Source organism: Rhipicephalus sanguineus, chromosome 6 (assembly GCF_013339695.2).
Source record: "Rhipicephalus sanguineus isolate Rsan-2018 chromosome 6, BIME_Rsan_1.4, whole genome shotgun sequence".
In the NCBI taxonomy this organism is placed as follows: domain Eukaryota; kingdom Metazoa; phylum Arthropoda; class Arachnida; order Ixodida; family Ixodidae; genus Rhipicephalus; species Rhipicephalus sanguineus.
This window is the reverse complement of record NC_051181.1, coordinates 31,595,777-31,612,218: the sequence shown is the minus strand read 5'-3', so window position 1 is coordinate 31,612,218 and position 16,442 is coordinate 31,595,777. Positions and strand designations below refer to the sequence as shown.

Below are 16,442 nucleotides of genomic sequence, written 5' to 3'. Positions count from 1 at the left end.
GGCGGTCGCTCTACCAATTGAGCTAACCAGGAAGCCAGCAATTGGCAGCGCGAGGGCGAATTCATCGACAACTCGAAGCACATGGACACATAGTATTGCAAGTGAGTGCTGCAGAATCCCACAAGGTGGCGGTAGGGTTAAGAAAGGAAAATAGACAACCACCCGTTCGTAGCATGAAGCCACAAGAAAATCTATAAGGATTTCTCAGAAAGAAAGCTTCTTAGTTGCCGAAAAATTCGTCCTGGTCCGGGGTTCAAACCCGAGACAACGCCTGGTCCGGGCTTTGAACCCCGGACCAGGACGAATTTTTCGGCAACTAAGAAGCTTTCTTTCTGAGAAATCCTTATAGATTTTCTTGTGGCTTCATGCTACGAACGGGTGGTTGTCTATTTTCCTTTCTTAACCCTACCGCCACCTTGCGGGATTCCGCAGCACTCATTGGCAATGCTAGACTTATCTATATTCAAATTCATTTTCTACTTTGCTTTTAGGAAGCCAAGGACGGGTCTTTCAAGTCATAACAAGCACCCATATGCAGGAATTTCTTGATTGACCGAGTGTTTGTGGCAAGCCGAGCAGCGCAATTTTGCCGTAATGTGAAAGGTGCTTTGTTGTAGTTTTGTGAGCATGAAGTAAGCCAAATAAGCCAAGCCTTGAAACAAGGTATGGTTTCTGAGGATGGGCGCAGCAGTACTTACAAGGAACACAATTCAGTACAGATGGCATAGAAAAGCCTGTAGAGGCAGCGTAAGGGCTCTTTGTGACAGGCCTGTGGACTGAATGGTGTTGACCTTACATGTCTTGTTTGAACAAAATTTTGGCAGCCAATCGTATGGGTTATGGTGTTTCCTGGTCCAGGCTGCATTTGCATGTGCCCTATCTTAACTGTGTTTGTAAGAAGCAGAAACTCTGTGTGGGCAACTTACTTCAGGCAAATGATATCAGCTTGATTGGTGTACTTCTTGACTCCTCACTGTTTGGTGTTGTTATTTCTGGTCACAGCAAAGCTGCTTATATTTCTGGTCAGAGCATAGAAAGATTGTGCCTTTCTGTGTCCATACTTCATTGCATATTGCTGTTTGTCTGGTGTTGCCCATTGAGTACATAATGTGCAGCAGCAAGAAATGACCCTCAGCAAGGAAAGTTTGATCGTGAAATTGTTGCATCGCAATAGTTGTGCGGGTGAAGTGGTTGAGTGGACTCTGTTGGCATTGCAGCGTGTTTGCTGGTGTGCCCATACCTTATCCAAAGCGGGACTTCCTTACGGATGAGGAGCAGGAAGACAAATCTGATGCCAGCAAGGTGAGCACATTTCTTCGTGCTCTTAGTCAATTCTGCTTCGCATGCCATGTGGCACTGGAGTGCCTGCAATGCTGGCTATGTCAAAGTTTAATCTGACAGTAATTTGTTATAACCATTGGCCCACCCATGTAGTCAACATGACCCATGTGAATGCACAGAGCAGTTTTCATGGCCAAGCATATGACCGCTTGTGCTGATGCAACTGTCAATGCAATTTTATCGTCTTTGCCACTGTAGTACCAGTGTGAACATCAGTCTTCTTTGAGGAGAGGGTGCTGCAAAACAGCATCGCGATAAGGGATCACAGAGAGTATCACAATCTGAGCTTGAGGGGCCCGCCCTGGCTCTAATGGCAGGATGTTGTTTTGCATAGTAAATCTAATGCAAGAATAAATAAATCTCAAAGAGAGTAAACATTTAATCTGGGAACGTGATCAGATACGGCGTCATGTATAGTGAAGCATTGTTCTTGCTGTAAATCGTGTGGTCCGCTGTGCAGCATAGCAGGTACACAACCTGAGGCATGATTGGTCAAAGTGGTACGGCAGCCAACTAGGCAGTTTAACGCATTGTCAGGTAGCCTGCATGGACTGCTGCATGTGGTAAGCTTACAGCAGCCCTAGATTCTGACCTAAGTGGCACAAAATGATAATCATTTTTAAAGGTTTGTTTGTTCATTTATAAGAAACTGTTGCTTTATAAGAATGATTTTTAAAGTGAAGCCGTTTACCTCTAGCCCATGCATTCCTAAGGGGGGGTATTCTGGGTGGCTCACGTTGATATGTAGACAAAAAATATATCGGCAAAAAATGGAGACACTGGCTGGTGGAGTGTGCTCACGCGGCAGCGCCTGCTTTGGCATTGCGTTGTGGCGCTGCAGTAGTATGACATCGAGCACACCAGAGAAAAAAAGGTAGAAAGGCCAAGTCCTCAAGATCAGCAATGCAAATACAGAGAGTGAAAGTGGGACCATGCAAAAGTGCAGAACGTGTCAAAAGACCATGACTGCAAGGAAAAACATTGGCAGATCCCAGGCATTGTGGGAATCGGTTTCATGCAAAGTAGTTAGCGAGTACTTCCATGCTGTATTTCATGGCTTTGAGCCATGCGTTACGAGGTGGATCGACGTGTTTTTGTATGTGTAGTAGCTGTGTGCACATTGTGGGCTTACCAGGCACGTCGACTACACTGGCATTTAAAGGGTAACTTATGGCGCGATCTAACATCAGCTTTCACGTTAGAGTACATACGTCAGTATTGTCGAAACTAAGTGCACTTTATGGTGCAATTATGTGAATATCATATGTAACTTTTGTTAATGTATTCCTCCGGGGTCGAGCAATGCATCAATATAGCTTGCTGATTCATAGGAATACAAATATAGTATTTATTAGACTGCTATAAAAGCAAACCCAACACTGGAACCACAGATGTTAATCCAATATGACGCCTGCATCGTAGGAGTACATATGTAGCGTTTATTGCTTTCTTGTAAAATTTAGATAGCCAGCACCACAACCACCATTGACGTTGCACCGACATTACGCCTGCATAGGCTGTTTTTCCAAACCAGTTTATAGACCTGGCGTGGCTCTGTGGTAGAATACCTGATTGCCACCATGCAAAATGCTTCAGTTTCATTCCTGCTGAGATCCTAATTTTTATTCTGTCCCTTCGTTGGCTCAACGCTGCCGATGTCGGTTTCTCTTAATGCTCTCGCATTCAAATTATCAATGTCTATTCTCTCTGTTCCTGGATAGATAAAACTGTCAATCACCTGTGGCGCATACCCGTACACTGCAGCCTGTGGTAAACGGGTATGTGCACATGTCTGGAGGAAAGGGTTTGACGACATACGCGACGGGATTTTCATGTTATTCATGTCATAACCCGGTAGTCATATTTGTCAAATCCTCTTACCCTCCCATGGCAATTTTGGTCTACCCCAAGTTAAAGGGACACTAAAGGCAAATATTAAGTCCACGTTGATTGTTGAAATAACGGTCCAGAAACCTCATAGTGCTACTTTTGTGCCAAGGAAGTGCAGTGGTGGGAAACCTGCGCCAATTGCGCCAATCTGCGCCAAGTGGCCATTGCTGCTCCACAATGCTCCAAAAGGGTCTTTTTTGCCTTATTTGCGCCATTGCTGCGCCACAATGTGGTTTTGTAGCCAAAAATAATGTTTCGCGGGCAGCGCGCTTCGTGAGCAGAAGCACGTCATGGTCGCCATCTTGTACATTTGCACTGCTGCATTTGTTAATGGTGCCACTAGAGCCCCAGCCGTTGTGACAGCCGACGCAGTCCAATCGGTCCAATTCAATATCAGTTGCAACGCCGCAACCACGCCGCAACGTTAGCTTTCTGCAAGCGATGCATAGCATGTCCTGGCCGTGGACGAAGGTGAGTTTGGGTTGTCGCCTCATAAAAACGTACATTATGGTTACAACAGCGCTACGCTTGCTGGGCCGTGTGCGTGTGTTTATCGTAATAGCGTCAATCCAGCAAGGTTATAGTTTTTAAGTTTTAACTTTAGCAACTTTGCACTATAAGTGGCTGGAGAGTTTGCATTTTTTTTTGTATCAGTTTTCACCCAGCCAGACAGATCTCTGTCGAATATGTTCACATTTAAAAGGTTTCTAGGTGCACGACCCGCAACGCTCAGCTCCGCAACAGCGAGCTGCTTTCGTTTCTACAAAGCGGTGTGCGCTTGAACGCGGTCCCGCACGCGGCAACAGCGATCGGCGGCTTAAAGCGTGCAGTAGGCTTGAAGTAGCGCTACGTGACACGCGTGCCCGAGAACGCGGCTGAAGATGCTTATTGCGATAAGGTTGTCATCGATAAGTCATACCGGCGTGTTCGTCGGTGGCCATCACGTCGCATTTGTTCTTTCTCTATGCGTACCTGCAAAGGCATAGCACGGGACTTTTCAGCTCCGTCGATGCGGTAGGCCGATAAGTAGTCGCAGCCTCAACTGATTTCGTTCGCTCAAACCACTGCTGAGAGCAGCATGATCGCGCCGCGTCAATGCATTAGCCACGTGTTTTAAATGCGAATGCATTTCTTAGTTGGGCTATGTCAGGCGTCGGTCGGTGTCCGCGCGCCTCTCCACTCTCACTCCCTCTCCCATAGCAACAGCTGCGAGCGCGCGCGCTTATCCTCGCCCCTAGCAACCGGGGCAGGTGGTGCGGGCAGAGTAGCGGAGAGTGAGTGGAGAGGAGGAGCGTGCTCTGGCGTGTGAGGGCGCTTGCATCGCGGGAGCTCGGCGGAGCTCCCGCGTGTGTGGAGAGAGTGTAGGACAGGGTAGGTGCAGTGCTTCGCCGCTCCTTCTCTCGCCGTTCGCTCTCTCTCCTCCCTGCGCCACCGCCTCAATGCAGTGCGTTTGAAACGCGTTTGTAGCGCTTGTACTGCCTTGGCACAGCCTGAAAACAGCGCGTTCTAAACGCGTTTGTGCTGCATTGAAGGCGGTGGCAACATCCCTGAGGTGATTACGAACGCACGTAGGAAGCGTTCGTTGAAAGAGGCGCCCAAAAGGGAGACACTTGAGCGCGTCGATGTGTCCAGCTTTACGCCATTAAAATTACTACGCCGTGTACTCTCGGCGCAAGAAATGCATTCGCATTTCCTCACGATTCCCTTCGGGGAGGTGGGGGCATTTTTTTGTATTTCGCGGGCTTTCTTGCAGCTTGGAAAAAATGGTACACGTGAAACTTTCTTTATCGCAAATAATGCAGTGGGAGTTTCTGAAGACGCTCTCGAACTTTGCAATCCCATTTCTTGCCTAAAGTCAATATTTAGCATTATAGTTTAATTATCCTAATTAACAAACTAATTACAAAAACAAAAATTGTCTGTAGTGCACAAGGTGGCGGTCAACAGTACGCAACTGATTTCACTCGCCTGCCTCTAATATTGCATTTTTTAGCCCCTTGGCGCAAGTTAGCTGGGACACCCGATATATTTGTGCGTTCACTGCATTGCTATGAACAATTTTCATGCTGCAGCCAGCATGTTGGTGCAATATCCTTCACTATTTTGTGTCACCACTTTTGTACATAATCCTACTTTTGTTTATTTTTTGTGCTTGTTTTGTGGGTTTCATGTAGAAATGATTACGTAAATTGTGGTAACTTTAAACTAAATTAAAGCCTGTGCCTGCTCCAAACACAGGGGGGGCTGCTCCAAAAGCAGATTTCTCCTGCTCCAATGGCTGCTACAAAATGCTGGAAGGCATTCCCACCACTGGAAGTGCTTATTTTTAAATAAAATCACGTTTTAGTGGTCCGCATCGTGTTAGCGCACTTCAAATCACCCGCCTGAAAGCGGTCTTTCTCACATCACTGTTGCCGTGCCCAACGTTGCCCTCCTTTACTGTGCGGCGGTGTGCACCGGCAGCATGCACCATTCGGTCATCCAGCAACATCACATGCATGCGGCATTTTGTCGAACTTTCACGAGCGCGAAAAACACACACGGCAGTACGCGATACCGAAAGTACCACTGAGATGCGACCGTGTTAGCGAAGCAGGGCGGGCGCCAGACGAAGCGCAGTTCGGCAAAAACGGAACCTTTGAACCATGTGTGCTGTTCCCCATGGCAACGCCAAAGAGATTCTTTTTTCCATGAATCAAACAGAAATGAACAAGCTGCATTTTATTATGTCTCCTGATTTTGTCTTGCTATGTCTATTTTGTTGACTTAGTTGTATGAAACTTTAAGTGTAGGTTATGTGGATGCTGAGCAAGCGATCACAAACACAGAAAGAGTAAAAAAGTTAAAGAATAATGGAAACCAGCTACATGGTAATTTTTAAAGTGACATCAGACATAATTTATAGCTGTAAGGCATGAACTACATTCCTATTCATAGTACATCTCTATGGGGTCAGGCACATTGCCAGGCCCCCCACCTTGCAACGTTAGCCGACATTAATAACTAATGCCATCATCTATAACAAAGTTACAGGAAGTGGCCTCACTTTTTCAGACGGCAGCTGCAAACAACCAAGGGGGCACCCAAGACAACAACAACCATGGTCCTAGTGCGAAGCGAGTACGGATGGCACCGCCTACAACGACAGCAGCCAATCAGGTAAGGCTGCTCCTTCTGCATGGCACCTGCTCTGTTGTTGGGAGATGGGCATCATTGAAATGCACTAAGCAAGCTACCATGGTCAACTCTCTGGGTTTGCAAAGGTTGGTGCAAAAGAGCAAAGTGGGGTAGCCAACAAAAATCGGTCAGACAAGCAATGTTGATAGTATGCTTTCAGTAAAGCAAGCAACAGATGCTGTTTATCTTTGTACTCGGTAGGTTATTATATTGGTATGTAGTGTGCTACTACGCACCAAAGCGAACTGAAAAGAACAAAGATGACAATGACATGTCGAACATGAGATGGTTCCCTGACCGCCTGTCTGTGTAGGGGTGGGGCGGGGTGGCGGTTTAATTACTCTTTATGTAAGTTTGTGCATGTGTTTGTATCTGTGCGTGTATATATACACATGCAAAATCGAAAAAAAAAAAAATTGTGGGGGGGGGGGGGTGCAGGAGGTGTTTGAACCCCCCAGTCTCCCTCCCCCCATAGCTGCGCCAATGCCTCAGGGGGTTGTCTTATGCTGCATCCCATTTATTGTCAGAAAGAATTTCCTACGAACTGCAATAACACCGAACATGTTTTGGTCTATATATGTAGACAAAATCTAAATAGATCTTAAGTCCTGCAATCTTGAATTTTGTGAAAAACAGCTCACAGCAGATAAGGTGTCCAGTATAGCTAGTGGGAATGATTTTTAAGCTTAGCCCAAACAAGACTCACAAACATTTTGTTTTCTGGAAAAGAGGCTTTGAGCCCGCAATCACGCTTTGCGGGCAAAACTGCCAGGTAAAAAAGACAGTGCAACTTTCTAGCCTTCATGTTAGATTCCAAACTAGCATTCACTTTACATGACATATTTAAACTGCTAATGTTTAAAAATCGTGACAGTGCTAAAGATTTTTTTCTCATAAATTGTGGGGGACGGATAGGAAGTATTGCCTCACGAATAAACCAAAGTTAGTATTACCCCACATGGATTACGGTCTTGTCGTGTACTAATCTGCATTACAGACAACACTAACAATTTTGGACCTAGTGCATCATTTAGAGCTCCAACTTGCAACCAGTGCGTTCTGGACTAGCCCTGCGTGTACAGCCTGCATGTGGAATCTAACCAATGGAGTCTGCATCTGCAAAGCTGTTTCCTCAGTCCTACTTAAAGTACACTTAAACCAAAGATAATCCATTTCATGCCACATTAAACGACGCATCTCGTGTGCTGCTCTTGACAAACTTGAAAATGATTTGGAAGCCATTTGTTCTTCATGTCAAAAACCTCTACGAAAGTGTGAATATCTCACTGCCGCTTAATGATGTCCGACCATTAAGCCCTCTTGGTGGCAGCTCCACAGTGCTCACTCTTAATATTTCACTCACAGATGTGTCGGAAAGGGCCACAGTGCAAGAAGTTACGATACAATTGTTCTTCCTCCGTTCAAAGCATCAGTGCTCATTGTTTTATACTGACATTTGTACAACTCTGGACGCTGTGTCTGACAGCAATATAGACCCTGAATCATCAGCTTCACGAATGATAAGTAAAGAGGATAGCACATCTAGTGCTGAGGCACATACCCTTCTCAGTGCTGTCGGGCACATAAATTGAACTAAAAGCTGTAATTTATACAGACCCTCTTAATGTAGTTCAAGGACTCTCATCTGGTATGAAAAGTAGGAATCCTACCCCCAGTTAGCTGATTTCGTCTCTGTGTGAAGCAGGCATGAAAGTAATGGTGTGTTGGGGTTCCCAGACACTGTGGCATAATAGGGAATGAAGAGGCTGGTAAAATGGTGATGTCGGTGCAGTACGCGTGGAGTGATGTCAATCATTGGTCTCCCACTCAGATCTGAACCCTTTCAGATGCCACCTATGAGGAACTGTCTGTAAATGTGTCAAATCGATACAACGTTATTTCAAGGCACTCAATAGTCTATTGCAACAAGAATAATGTCATGATACGTTATTTTAGGCTTGTGCGAATAGTAAATTATAGGTTCGAAGCGAATAGTGATTTGTTAGAATAATTTTGAATCGAACTTGAGTGGTATATATAGCTTATTATAAAGAAAAATTGAGCATATTTGTCACGACTGAACTAACCTGCACAATATTTTTTTTTTAAATTGACACAAGACATGCGCGAATGTCATTCTTTTTGGTTCAAAGGAAGGGGAATCAACTTTGAATAGTAGCAGGATTTGACTTTCGGTAGAATGCAAGTGATAACCTGTAAAATATATTACGTTTTAAAATTTACTACACTTAGAGCAGATGAGCCAGTATAACAAGTTTTCAAACTTAAAAATTGATGAATCGATGTGAGGGTAATATGTTCATTTAACCTTGAAGTGGGGCTTCGCGGCAGTGCATAGTTTGCCTGGAAAGGTGTATTCACGGCATAGCACCCCTCCACTGCAGTGAAACCACCTTTACAGTGATGTTACATGCGGACTAAATACACCTATTCGTACATTTCGAATACTTCGAAATTTCCAATGATTTAAATTAGAATCGATGCGAATTCGAATACTGTAATATTCGTTCGACTATTCGAAGTGCTCGAATATTCGCACAAGCCTAGTTAATTTATATGTGTTATAGTAACTAATCCTATAAGTTCATGCTTAGGACTGACTGTGCAGTGCATGTTTAGCTAAGGAGCAACATGCCAGGAAAGCTATTTTTGTTTGGAGCACATGTCACGTGACTCGATGACTTTTCTAGTTTACTTTTTTTTGTGTTTTTCTTAATAAAAATGCAGTTGTGAGTCAGCGCATGTTGTGTGCACTTCTTCCGTCCTTTGTCCTTTTTGTGAGCGCTGCACAGTCCTAAGCATGAATCCATACGAACTAGCTCAGTTTTCTGTTTTAAACCTGATTAACTTGTGAATAAATATCTATTTATTCTGAGGTCATTGATGCAATGTTTTGGCATAAATAGAATGAAACCTCAGGCTAGAAATATAGTGCGAGTTCATTTTTGGTTGTGTCTATTTTGAGCAAAAAGAATTATACTTCTCACATGACTCGCAGGAAGCTGCACATCGAATGACTCGTCGAATGTGGTAGTGCCTTGAGCAAAGTGATGATGTGCAATAGTACACTGCAAAATGAAGTTAAATGAAGACAAACTTATTATGCAGGAGATTCAGTTCACCCAAAGCTCAATATAGCTTGCTCTTTCTTAGCCCCTAGTTGATACAAATAGCAAAAACAAACAAAAACTAGTGGTGTACACAATTGTGTACATATCGTGTCAAAGGGTTAAGCCCTACATTAGGCAGAAATTATGGGCGTTATGGCAACAAAGCTGGGACAAGCAAGCAGCAAACAAATTACATACAGTTGAACGTCTTCTAAGATCACACTTTTTCACAAGACAAGAGGTCTCTTTACGCAGAATATGCATTGGCCACACCTATGGTATACACTCGTGTCTTCCGTCAAAGGGTGACCCTCCCAAATGCCATCTACAGTAGAACCCCGCTGTTACGTTCCTTTCTGATGCATTTTCCCGGCTGTTACGTCCTTTTCCGCCGGTCCCAGCACAGCTCCCATAGGGTGCAATGTATTGGGAACCCCGCTGTTACGTCGTAACTGTGAGACCGTTCCCGTATGATACGTCGTGAAGTGCACTCCGAGCCAACCGAGTGAGTACCTAAGAGAGCGGCCATGGTGACTTTTCACGCAGCTTGGCCTGGTTTGACCGTAACATTAGCCGCATGAGAGTTGCAAGCGACAGATACTTTCGGTTGACACAAACAAAAGCATAGCCTTCGAGATCCATATTGCAAATATGGCGTCTGTGACGTAAGTGCTCGTGAAAGCAAGGCCTTTGAGATTGGCATTCACTTATAACAAAAGCATAGCCTCTGAGATTTGTATTGCAAACATGGCGTCTATGACGTAATTACTTGCGAAAGCAAGGCCTCCGAGATAGGCATTTACTTCTGCCATCGCGTTCATCGCATTGCCGTTTATTTGTCGGAGTCATGGTTGGAGTTGTTCGAGCTGGTTGGAGTTCACGTGGTTGTGCCCGCGGTTCGCTGTTGGACTCGCCGCACTGGTCGTGCTTGCGTGTGCTTAGTTCTTTCACGCCTACAGCTGTTGGTGCTAAAAAAATCACGGATGACGCCGTCCCCAGCTCCGCGTTTCTATCCGTCGACTAGACCATGGCTGAGTGCGCCAATTTGTGCACCAGTGACGAAATTTAGGAGTTGGTGGAGCCATTCTACTTTCGCGAGGCGTTCGACCGTTTACTAGAAGCCACGGTGGTCCGACACTATGCCAATGGTCCTACAGTATCGCTCGGCGACACCGGCGCAACCGGCGACAATCTCGCGAAGGTATCGCCATAAGCGATTGCTTGTCAGGTGTCGGCCGTGGTGGCACTAGATTTATGAAAAGGATGTGAGACTGCAGGTGCTCGAAAAACTTTTCGTGCTACTCGGACATGAGTAAAAGCACCAGGCAACATTACACGGTTTTTTCACGTTAAGCATTGAAATAAAATTCTGTACCACTAAATATTTTGACGTTTTTCCTGTTTTTCGGCTCTTGCGTTTCCCGTCTCCTACGTTCATTTCCTACGGTCCCTTCAAAAACGTATCAGCAGGGTTTTACTGTATGTGGAGATATATTAACAGTAACTCATATACTATGGAATGCAAGTTGTGCAATACATATTATTATATACGAACATGCACTTCTCATCACTGTATAAACAAGCATTCCCAATATGTCTTGCATTCTTCCTTAGTGATGAAGCAATGTTTCCAGATACAGCAGCCATGCTTTACCTAAAGAATGTTGGCTTCAGAGTTGCCAGTTCCACTTATAATAAACGGATTTGGGCTTCTTTCTTCATCGAGTCACTTGTAGAATTTCCCAGTCACTTGTCACGCTTTTAGGGCTTCTGTGCACTTTTCCTGCAAATATCTTAGTGCTTGCCATGTTCACTAATAGCAAGTGTGTCGTTTACCTGAGTGCGTTTGTCAATGACTTTGTGTAGTTGAGCGTTGAAATCAAACATACGTTAGGGGAGTCGACAAATAAAGTTACTTATGCACTGGCAAACGTACATTGAACAGAGTGGACGCTACCCTGGAGATTATGTTAAAAAGTAAATATATGCTTTTGTTAATAGTTATGCATATTTCCACCAAACAGGATAATTAAAGTTATTTTTTTACCTTCCATTCATATCTGAGCAACCTTTTTAGTACAATTAAAAAATATTTTCAGCAATAGAAAATTTTATTGCACTTTCACTTCTTGTGGGCTTCTTTGCAAAAGTCGCACTGCTTTTTCTTTTTGGGGCTTATTTTTGTATGAATATTTGCTTGTTAGCTTGGCAGCATCTGGTAACTCTGGCCGGCTTTAATTAGTATACAGAGTCGAATAGACTGACACTGCCTCGAAAAATAGGCATCCTGCTGCAATGAGCTTAGAGAGCCAAGCCCTAAAGGCCCTCGTAGTACTGCAGGTGCTCATTTTGGAAACCTCATCACAAGTACATCTATGGAAGCACTAAAATTAATTTCCAAGTAAGCTGCTTCACACTTACTATGTATTTTGCACATCAGTCTTACCTGTTGTAATTCGTGCTCTTTGTCTGTAAATGCTACTTTAATACTTGAAACACTACTAACTACTAGTCTTTGGCATTCTTAACTAACTTTAACTTACCAGACTATTGCATATAGGGCCCTTGCCACTGTTTGGCGCCCTTTTGACCATACGTGGCCCTCGTGCCGTAGAACTCTAATCACTATCACAATCATTGTCACTAGCACTGCGAGACAATAGAACAACAGAAACACTGTTCGACCTTTGAATTTTGTTCCATTTCATGGGGCTTCTAAATGTGTTGTAGCATGCATGAATATTCAAAATTATGTACACTAATAAAATATTTTCCTTAAACGAGATATGCATTTCAGAAATGGATATCTGGAAATTTTCAAATATTCTGCTATGGTCAAACATCAGTAAAAGTGCTGAATATTCTTATGAATTTAGAATATTTGAGCATATAATGTATTACTTGTGTTATGCATTCTTATATTTGCAGTAAAACTTCATTAATATAGTACGTACAGTTGAACCCACTTGTATCGATCCTCGGTGTAACAATCTATTGGTTATTACGACCATATTTCGGCGTGCTTGCGATTTTCCTTCCTCCAGATATAGCGAACATTTTTCAAAGCCTTCTACATATACAACAGACACTTCAGACACAGTCATGACAAAGATATTGTTAAAATGAAGTGCAAAAAAAGATTAAAGACAGGCCGGCCTGTCTAAAGCATGAGAGAGGCTCATCTGCGTGCGTGCCCCGCTCCACTTAAATCGGAACAGAGATATCTTAAAGAAACCTCTGCCTACTAATTACGTGTACCACGATAGTCACATAATATTTATCTGTGCCTCTCAATTCGTCAATTCCACAATCTGCCACAAAAGTTCTTTATTTTCAGTAAGGGCAGAGACTAGTGAATCAATGATTCTGACTTCCGTACTGTTGCGGCAATGCCTCTACAGATAAGCATCAGAAAAATACGAAGGCCTCATGGTGGCCAACAACAATTGTGCCAGTATGACTTATCGGCGACAACCCTATCGTAAAAGCATCTTCGGCTATCTGCATGGCTGCGTGTGTGGTGTAGCACTATTCCTAGAGCACTGCACACTTAAAGGGGCCCTGCAACACTTTTTAGCATGGTTAGAAAATGCTGCTGATTGGTAGTCAAGGCTCCTGAGAACACGCAACCCAAACATTATAGCACAGCACGCGTCCTGGAATTTACTATTAATTCTCAAAGTCAGCTAGAAAATATTCCCTCTTCTTTCTACAAATGATGCCATACACCCAAATGACTGCGCCCTATACCCATATTTACGGCCATTGGTTGATTTGAGCATCGTGAGCTGCATTTACTGCGAACGCCGCGAGAGGCCGCCACATGACAGCACGTGCGCTCACATCACATTGAAAGTAAGCCGTGCATGCAAAGGAAAATACAAAAAAAGAAAAAGTGCTCAATGTCATGACACGTGGGTGATGTAACTTCTTTCCCCCGTGCCATCCCTCTCTGCTTAGCGTTTAGCGCGCTCGTCACTATGTGTTGCAGGGCCCCTTTAAGGAGGCCCTGCAACACTTTTCCAAGAAATCATCGTATGACTTCAGCGAAAGAGCTTATTGCCTGACGAATCCACTGCTGCAAAAATTTTTATTATCCCTCAAGTACGAGCGGAGTTGCAAGCATTTGTCGCACACTTCAGGCACTTTCTTTCTCCTTTCATACCAGCGAGCACACTAAGAGCTAAGCACTGGGTTGGGGGTGGATGTTAAGGGGGCAAGAAGATGCATTCGTTCGTCAGCGGGCGTCATGAGCTTGAGTACTTTCACTTCTTTTTTTTTTCTTCTAATGGTAGGCTTACTTTCAATGTGACTGCGAGTGTGCGTGCTGGCACGTGGTGGCAGCCCACGGTGGCTGCGATAATTGTGCAGCTCAAGGTACTCAGATGAGCCAGTGGCCATGGACTTTACGTTTAGGGCGCAGTCATTTAGGTTGATGATGATGATCAAAACTTTATTTCTCCCAAAAGAGGGCACCGACCCAGAGATCCGTTACGCTTGCATCATTTGTCGAGAGAAGAGGGAATGATTTCTAGCTGACTTTGGGAAGCCTTGACTGCCGATCAGCAGCGTTTTCTGACCATGCTGAAAAAGTGTTGCAGGGCCCCCTTAAATGACAACCTAAGTTCACCATGCTTCCATTTGCAACTTTGCCATCGGCACATTGTGCGAGACGACTTTCAAGTGCGCATCACTCTGTAGAAACAAGAGCAGCTCGTTGTTGCCGAGTTGAGCGGTGCAGGCACTGAGAAACTTTGCTGCACCGACAGCAAGCATACTGCACGCTTTTATTGGGCAACGACCCAAAGGCGCTGCGCCTCGTCATGCAGGACTGCGAGAGCATTGTGGAAATGTAAAGTGCGCTTTGCTTGCATGAAGCTCGTCATCATTGCTTTGACCCAACAGGCTACTCGCCACACCCGTGCATGGTCTGGACAGGAGCAAGTGTGAAGAACACGCCCACGGCAAACGTGCATGTATGGTACAACAAGCGGCTTGGCAGTGCTTGCGTGAGCCGAGTAGGTGATGCGCTGCACACAGCTTCCTAGGGATGATCAGCCTCACACAGCAGTGCTGTGTTACAATGAAATGGTGTCTGTTTTTGCTCAGCTTGCCGTGTGCATGTGTGCACAGATGCACACACATGCATACATGCACATGACAAGCCAATAACGTGTGTCCGTGTGTTCTATCAGCCATTGTATGTTCCTGACCCAGTAAATGGGTTCTTCGCACTAACTGGCGCTCAGGTGTTATTGTTGATCTTCATTGAGTCCTTGTTGGCATGAACGTGACACTGCATGTTGTCAAAGCTGCTAAGCTGCTCACAGTCCTTCAACAAGATCACAGTCCTTCAACACTTGGTTTGCACAGTTGCTGATAACAAATCATGATGACATTCTCCCTCTGAAACATCGTACTTCTCCAGCTGAAGTGACACAGTGCCTGGTGTGCTCAGCCTGGCATGGCTGATGCTAGTTATAAAATTCATTATGACGAATGGAGATTTTGAAGACATCTGAGAGAATTTTGCACTGGGAATTGGGCACTCTACTGGTAGTGGCAGATTCAACTCATTACAAAGGCAGTTTAATTCTCTTGTAAGCACACAGAGAGCAGCACTTCACAAAGAAAAAGCCCTAACTTGTCACCAGAGGGGTTGTTGATGCTTTATAAAAAAACTGCGCGAATAAAATAGAAACATCTTTGTCGCTAATTTGTGCATATTTTGAAGGGCTAGTCCATATGCAATGAGCTACTGATATAACTGACAGTTGGGCGAGTTGGCATGGATGCATTATTAAGAAAGCAGCGCTGAACACAGCGGCACTTGTGTTTGTGTGGTTCCAGTCTTTTCGTCTCTCTCCTTCGCACTGTTTTCTTAACAGTACTGGTATAACAACAACTTTTTGAGGAACTTTTGAGTTAATTAGAAATGGGTTTAACTGTATATGCTTCAATGTTCCAAATTTAAGGACCTCATCCTCTCGTGAAAGTGTTGCCAAGGCGTGTAAAGACCATTTGCATTGAGTTGTCAATTTTTCCGCACAATAATTTGGAATAAGTGCATAATGAGAAGTCTCTTGAAGCTGCTGCAGCCTGGTGAAATACAGTTTCATTTAAGTATATTAGGGGATGACATGGCACTTCAAAGGTTTTGTTTACTTTTTTATCGATTTTTATGAAACTTACGGAAGTTTTGTATGTTTGTGTGCTGATTTCAAATGTGCAATTATTTTTGTAGTGCTGTATCATGTAGTTTTTTAAATTATAAAATATTTCATGTGCTTTTTGGGGAGCAAGATTTTTCTTAAGAACAGGTTAATTACTAAGTAAATCAACATATCACAATAATTTGGAATCAGAACTGCATGCAGTAAAACAAAAATGGATCTTCTAGACCCATTTGAACAAGAGCTATGGTATGTTGAACAGTTGTGAGTGCAACCACAGCTTGACATTGACTTCATGAATGTTCAACATACCATAACTTTTGTGCAAATGGCCTTAGAACATCTATTTTTATTGTACTGCATACACTTCTGACTCCAGATTATTGTAATTTACTGATTTACTTTGTAACTCAGTTTAGGAAAAATCTTGCTCTACAAAAGGCAGGTGAAATATTTTAAGAACTACACATTATACTAGAAAAATAACTGCATATTTGAAATCAGGACATAAACATACATAAACTCCATAACCTTAATCAAAATTGATCGAGAATTAAAAAAATAGTTTAGAGCAGAGTCTCCCTTTAGTGTTATAAATTCTATTGTTACCTCCTGTTTTGAAGCTCTTTAAACCATTTATTTCCACTGCTGGTGCTGCGCCAGCTACCTAGAAAGTGCCTGTTTTTGTACATTTTTATAGGTGGCAACACACTGCAAGCGGTTTTCTTTT

At 43.8% G+C, this 16,442-nt stretch overlaps 1 protein-coding gene across 2 annotated transcripts in view; it reads left to right on the top strand.

Annotated features, from left to right (window-relative positions):
* Positions 1–16,442, top strand: part of LOC119395676 (cyclin-dependent kinase 8) — a 133,284-nt gene that overhangs the window by 75,280 nt on the left and 41,562 nt on the right. For both annotated transcript variants that reach the window (XM_037662670.2, XM_037662667.2), the window contains exons 12-13: positions 1,218–1,302; positions 6,286–6,390. In XM_037662670.2, coding sequence (XP_037518598.1) covers positions 1,218–1,302; positions 6,286–6,390 — 190 coding nt within the window. The remainder of the gene's footprint in view (positions 1–1,217; positions 1,303–6,285; positions 6,391–16,442) is intronic.